General features: G+C 35.4%; 1 protein-coding gene across 1 annotated transcript; it reads left to right on the top strand.

Annotated features, from left to right (window-relative positions):
• Positions 1 to 505: 505 nt before the first annotated feature.
• Positions 506 to 3,728, top strand: LOC149933798 (uncharacterized). The gene is made up of 4 exons (XM_090156401.1): positions 506 to 549; positions 640 to 835; positions 1,769 to 1,889; positions 2,696 to 3,728. The coding sequence occupies exons 2-4, from the start codon at positions 681 to 683 to the stop codon at positions 3,098 to 3,100; spliced, it is 681 nt and encodes a 226-aa protein (XP_090012527.1). The 5' UTR covers positions 506 to 549; positions 640 to 680; the 3' UTR covers positions 3,101 to 3,728.
• The last annotated feature ends 3,058 nt before the right edge of the window (positions 3,729 to 6,786 follow it).

Below are 6,786 nucleotides of genomic sequence, written 5' to 3'. Positions count from 1 at the left end.
AACAAAAATAAATAAAATACAAAACAAAACAAAAAACTAATTTAATTCGGTCCGAAAAAAATGTACCTGTTTTCCTCATAGAAATCTCATAGGTAACTAGAATGCAGTTGCCACCTACGGCCGAGCTTGACGCCAGTTCGCCTTGAACCTTCAGCCAATGAGAGGCCGTAGAGTGGTTCCGCCAAGGAGGATAATAATCCTCCTTGGATCCGCTACTATAGCGGGAGATAGGTCACGTCATTCTCTCTGGTGACATTAAATTCTTGGCAGAACCACTCTTTGAGCTCTGATTGGCTGAGATCTGGCTATCGTCTGCCACGGCGTTTGGCCCATTTGCCAGTTACACGGCAGCACTCTAGTTACCTATGAGATTTCTATGGTTTTCCTAGGAGTTTTCGTGAATATATAGGGGTTGTGGCTTTTGGGCGGTTTTTCACCGAAACTGTGGGATTTTTAACTTTTGAACATTGGCAACACTGTAGTGATGTAGTTGAGTTGCTAGTAACTGTCAGAATGGTTTATATACTTCACCCAAGACTGAATTAAAAGGTATAATATTAGTGCTGTTCCTCGATTATTTAATGTCACTTAGCGTTTAATAATGACGTAATTCAATGTGCATTACAATTTAATTTTCAGGTTTTTTTTTGAAAATTAAATAATTTGGAAAAGGTGCAATTATGCCATACTCAGTTGCAGAATTGAGGAAAGTTCCAGATTGTGGAAATAGTAATTCTGGTTCTTGGTTTACGTTTTTGTTTAAGGCAACCGTAACAGCAATCATTGTCAGATTTGGAATTAAACTAACATCGAAAGTGTTAAAGTACTTAAAATGGTATGTGTAGTAAGTACTAAACTTTTCTAATGAGAGAGAAATATACTAAAGTCATTTAATTATTGATGAGATTCTTTAACAAATTTTATTCAAACTAATTAAAAATTGTTACTCAATGAAATTGATGTATCATTCTCTCTCATTGTATACATGTAACATGTGGAATTTCCACGGTGTTGCCTGAAGAAAATTGTGAAATGTAAGATGTAAAGATTATTTCCTATTTGTTGCCTGGGTTGCTGTCACTTACAAGCCACCAACACAGACAAAAATGGATGATACTCACTTGAAAAATATAAAGAGCAGAAAATGGATTTGAGAAACCCCATATTTATTCTCTTGATGGGTTTCTTAGATAATTTAAATATCCTTAAGATAATTGCTCTAAATATGCATAAAATCAGATATTTATGTAGTTAAAAAACGTATATGAACTCTTATTTGATCCCAGTCCAAAATTGTATGTAGATGGGAATTTTTAAAATATTACATATATTATTTCTCGCTGGGATTCATTTTTAGTCTGGTGCATCATGGATCGTGCCATAATTATACTATGATATCCAGAGTAATTTAATAAATTTTAATTGGTTTGACACCACTGACAAAGGTAGGGGGAACATGTTATGGATATCTGCGAACTAGCTTGCTGGTTATAGAGTGAAAGTACATAAACCTTGGTCCCTGTTTTAGCCCTCTATCATTGAGATCATAAACATGTTTTCACTGGTTTTTATCGCAAATACTGTAAAAGAAAATCAGTAAAAAGACATAAAACAACCAGCTTAACCCCTGTAGCTGAACAATACTGTGTCATATCTATGTATACGAAGTTTAAAACTCCATCAAGACAATAAATATGAGGAAATTCTGTTAGAAAACAGACATTGAAAATCTCTGTCCTTATTGTTGTATCAGTTTTTTTCCCCACAGGAAAAGATGTGATTATATCCTAGATAAACCTGAAACGATAATTCTTCATCAGTTTACCAGATCAACTACTTTTTGTTATGACAAACTGGATATGTGCCATAGGTTATCCAACATATATGAAGTAAGATTCTTTTACCACCTAGTATTTGGAGTAAATGAACTGAAGTAATCAAAGAATATCTAAAATTAAATAATTCTTTGTGATCATGAATTGACCTTTGAAGCCAACCACAAATGCTGCTGAAATTTTATCGAACTATTTTTTATAATACAGACTATCCTCACTATAGTAAATTCTTGAGATTATTCAGTGAAAGTGTAAAATTGTTTATTGAACTAAATCAAACAATCGTCTGCTAACAGGGGCTATAACTTGTTTGTTAAAGGGCAACGCAAGCTCTGTGGCAAAAAAAGAAAAAGCACCGTGCTTTTTAACCCCCTACACCCCTACTCGGTACTAGCGAGACCACGCAGAGTTTACCGTAAATTTTGCACTTCGCATACATAGTCACACAAATGCCAGCTCACTTGCCTTGCCCTTTAACTTACTCCCTTTTAAACCAACCTTCTGAACAAGGGTTGTGATATTCATGGAAAAGTGATGTTTGATTTTTTGTTACTATTGGAAGAACAATATAAATGTACCCTTAATTGGCTGAAACTTAAAGTGGCGCGGAGAAAACTATATGGCAGAAGTTCGCACAACTTGGTTAAACTGCATCGTGACCCTGAAGGTAATATCTTTGGCGACGTCACAGGTTGAATTGCTTTTAGCTAGATAGTGCCATGGTCTGTCCCTTTCTCCAGTATCATAGAGCAGGTTCGGCCTCGTAGCTTTCCCACACCACTTTGGTTGCTCTTTAATGGGAGTAGATACTAAATTTAAGTTATGCTAAAATATCTAATTATTGTTTCATGATTACACAGATGGTAAACGTTCGGCTGTCTGGTGGATTGTTAGTGCCCATAATAACATCCATAGATCTAAGTCTACCATTCGAGGTTATTTCGTCTGAAGCTGTTAAAACTTTAAAACTTGATCTGGAGCGTCCATCGGAAAGTTTATATCGTATTTTCATGACCCGATTTTCAACTTTCCCTTTAAAACATTTATGTGGAAGTGTTCGGAAAGTGACTCTAGAATTAAACGGTCAGTTAGCACAATTCGCTGAAGTTTTGGTCATCGAAGATTACCTAGAGTATATACTCCTTGGACCTAAAGCCATGGGAAGGCTTCAATTAGCTCTTTGTCAGGGCAAGGTATGTCGGGTTCCGAATGATGGGCTGCGTTTTATTGTGTCGCCATCATTTCATCCGGACTTTATATATTGAATCTATTCTGCCATTGCCTGAATTTCCAAATTTTCTAAGACCTTTGCATACTACAAAAAGTCATCCTAAACGCTAGCAAAAACTCCAAGAACAGAGAAAGTTGCCAAGTCGTGTGCCTAAGGCTGGTGGTGCCTCACTGCTTGGGTATTAGCCTAGCTGATGATGATGATGATTATTATTATTATTATTATTATTATTGTTATTAAAATATAGTGCTAAGGAAAAAAACGATTTTATCAAAACATTAACGTATGCATGAAATGCGACAAATGCTTTTCGGTATTACACACAAAAGACATGGTTATGTATCGGCCTCATTCATTTGCAGCTCCAAAAATATACTAATTTTATCACCAGACGAGAAGTTTAACCGGTTTATAAAAATAATATAGGAGGGTATGTTTAAACTTATTGTTGTTCAATCGAAAAGATTTAATATTTCTGAAATAAGAAGTTTAAAATACGAGAGAGATATTAGGATATTTTAAGTGACGCCGCCTGCCCCATTGCAATTATCCCAATCAATTGTTCCTGATACATTTACTTGGTTCAAAAGCGACATAATACCCTACAGTGAGTCAACTCATCCCCAGGAGAGACAATGTTATAGAAACGAGTTAACGCTTGAGGCGGGTGTTTTCCAAACCCCTCCCTCCCCCTTTTTGACGTCATCGACTGCTCTCGTTTGAGTGAGAGACGGGGCAAAACGTTTTACTGCACAGAAGCAAATTTAGCTTCGTTTTCGTAGAGGAACTATCGTCTGATTCAAAATAATAAGCCTAAAAAACGGAAGTATTTCGTAGCTTATGAAAGTTTATTCGTGTTTTTAACAATAAAATAATGCCGAAAAATAAGAATTGGTGCTTTAAAGACTGCTGAAATGATTCAAGATTAGCGCAAGGTGTTTATTTGAAAGATATACGTCAGGAGACAAATCGCTTCTTGAACGAGCTTCTAGACATTGTTTGCAACGGTTTAATTGTGTTTTTGACTTAGAAAATGGGTAGAATTTTAAATTGTATATAACATTAATTTTTAAAGTACTAGTACAATTACTATAACAACATTTTATTTATGAGAACCATTTTTCAAATAAAGCTAGCCTATCTAATGAATGAATTATCTACAGCATGAGGAACAGTTAATTTAAAGAAGGCGCTGGGAAAATTCCACCGTGGTCAATGAGCATGCGCAGTGCGAGAAGGAAAGACCTTGAAATGCTCTCCCCACTCTTCGAGGGGCTTTAAAAAGGGGAAAGGCACTTCGAAACCCCGGCCGCTGAGTTCGTGCACGGCGCGTATCTCGTCGGTCTCTCCTGGTCAACTCTACCTTTACGCCCTTGAAATTGAAAATACGCTCAGAGCTAGTACTAGCTACTTATATTTAATCTATGGTCTGGCGCGATTTTCTCGCGCGTAGACATAAGTTCTAAAACGCTTCACCCGGCGGCGCTAAAGTGGGGAAGTTTTCCCACTCTTTCTTTTTACTTCGTGACAATCTCTCGTTAAACATTATATCGTACTGAAAAACGTTTGGGCCCATGTCGCTTTTGCTAACACTGTTTCAACTGGGTATGAAACCAACTCAGGTTTGGGTTTTAATTTTCTTAAAATAAACATTAAAGTTTCCGAAATTTGTGTTAAAATAAATTTAAAATATAAAAATCTCCTTTGTCTAACCTCGACCCTGGATAATATCTTGACCAGTAAGATTCATAATTAGCCTTAACAGTTTACATAGGAACAATTAAGTAGCAGCCAACACGAAAACGTCCTCAACTCCTCCCCTTCCGTACGTCGCGGAAGCAGATAATTGGGCACTTATCGAGTCTTATTTCCGAAATTCAGGTGTAGGACTTCGATGGCTCAACAAATTTTACTGTCAAAATTCATTTGACCTTGAACAATGTCTTCAAGGTCATTCAAAATGTATCTTTGAAAACATTTGGTTTGGAAAGTCGCTTCCAATTCGAAAAGTGTGGCCATATCACTTTTTAAATTATCAACATTAAAATTTATGATCTTCTCGTTTATGGGGTTTATGTTCTTAGCTTCCAATTGGCTTATTTACATCGGTTCATAGTCACTTGGGTATAAAATTCTAATGGGAACCGAGGCTTCAAGCTCAGCGGTTCTCGAGGTAGATTTTGAATGTCCTTCAGGGCATGGTTCAAGGTCATTTAGTTTTGTATCAGCTAGGTGATATGCTATCTGAATATATCAAATTCCTAGGAGAAATAGTTTTTCAATTATTAGCTCTGGATCGTTTTTTAGTGGACAACTTGTATAATGAAATTGGAACCAATTTAGGTTAAATGTCATGGAACCAATTTATTTTAAATGTCATGGAACCAATTTATTTTAAATGTCATGGAACCAATTTAGTTTAAATATCTCTTCATGAACCAATTTAGTTTAAATATCTCTTCATGAAACAATTGGTTAAGTTAGGTACGCATTGTAACCCGGCTGCCTTAATTAATGGCTTTCAAAGGCCCTACTTACGTAATTAATTACGTAGGTAGGGCCTTGGATAATTATTATTATTAGTAAGTGATTGCACATGAGATAAACCCTTAGTTTTCATTTAAGTCGGTGTTCCAATAGTTGTAGGAACCAGCCTTGGTAATTATTATAGAACAAAGTCCATCAGGATAAACTCGGTTGCCACTACGTGGCTCTTTGTAAACTGAAAAGACTATAGGACATTTCAGACTTAAGAATAGGAAATGTTTAATACCGGTCTACCAAAACTATTGTTTCAATGCTAGTTTTCTAACTGAACCTATATATTTTTAACACTGACGCTCCGGCCCAGCTCTGACTTGGACTCGCAACTGATCTGAGTAGTATATTGTCGTCCTTATTTCTATTTTGGCATATTTTAGACGCTAGCGGGCTCTGTCCTGAAAGAAACCTGGGTTGCCCAAAATCTGTGAAATTCAGTTTGGTGATAATCTACATGTAGGCTATTGGGCATACTATTAGGAATTATGTTACTTGTGGTTCTACTTCAAGTAAAATTTGCAGAACATCAATTCTCTGTATATATTTTTGATAGGAATGAATAAAAATTATTTTAAATGTAATTTTTCGTTGTTTTTCCGACTCGTGTTGGTTATTGTTAAGGTTTTTAAAATTAGGTAAAAATCACGAAAGAAAATGAAGTAATTAATCGATATAATTCAAAACGTAAGGAGTCGTGTTGTAATAAGAATTTAAATAACTATAGGTTTAACTTTTCCAAACCCGAACTTCTTTCTAAATGGATACAAGCTGTAAGACGACCAATCTGGACTCCGCGTAATTATGATTTCATTTGTAATCAGCATTTTCCAGAGAGGGAAATACGAATTCAAGTGCAAAACGGGTTCTTTTTAACAACGCAATTCCCTCGGAGGTTTTTACGAAATTAAAAGAATTGTAAAATCAAAATGAAGATTTTTATTTTAATAAAAAGAAACTATGCAAAGTTGAGAACGTTTTTTTTTTGAAAATATGAAACGGGAATAAAATGAATTGCATTGGTATCCCAGGTAGCAAAATAACGTTTGTAAAATGGTCAATATTTGGTTTTTGGTCAAAATAACGTTTAATGGTTATTATCCCACTAATTATAAACGTTTATATTTAGTAAAATATTGACCTCTTTTAGAACTCATGTTTTCATCACAATAGTTAGGTTGA

This window comes from Leiobunum rupestre, chromosome 8 (genome assembly GCF_980474605.1).
Source record: "Leiobunum rupestre chromosome 8, qqLeiRupe1.1.hap1, whole genome shotgun sequence".
Lineage (NCBI taxonomy): Eukaryota > Metazoa > Arthropoda > Arachnida > Opiliones > Sclerosomatidae > Leiobunum > Leiobunum rupestre.
Note: the sequence above shows the minus strand (reverse complement) of the source record. Positions and strands in the feature narration are given on the sequence as shown.

Coding starts and splice junctions, on each gene's coding strand:
- LOC149933798 (XM_090156401.1), top strand. CDS start 681: ATGCCATACTCAGTTGCAGAATTGAGGAAAGTTCCAGATTGTGGAAAT. Junction 836..1,768: donor GTGTTAAAGTACTTAAAATG/GTATGTGTAGTA, acceptor TTTTCCCCACAG/GAAAAGATGTGATTATATCC. Junction 1,890..2,695: donor GGTTATCCAACATATATGAA/GTAAGATTCTTT, acceptor ATGATTACACAG/ATGGTAAACGTTCGGCTGTC.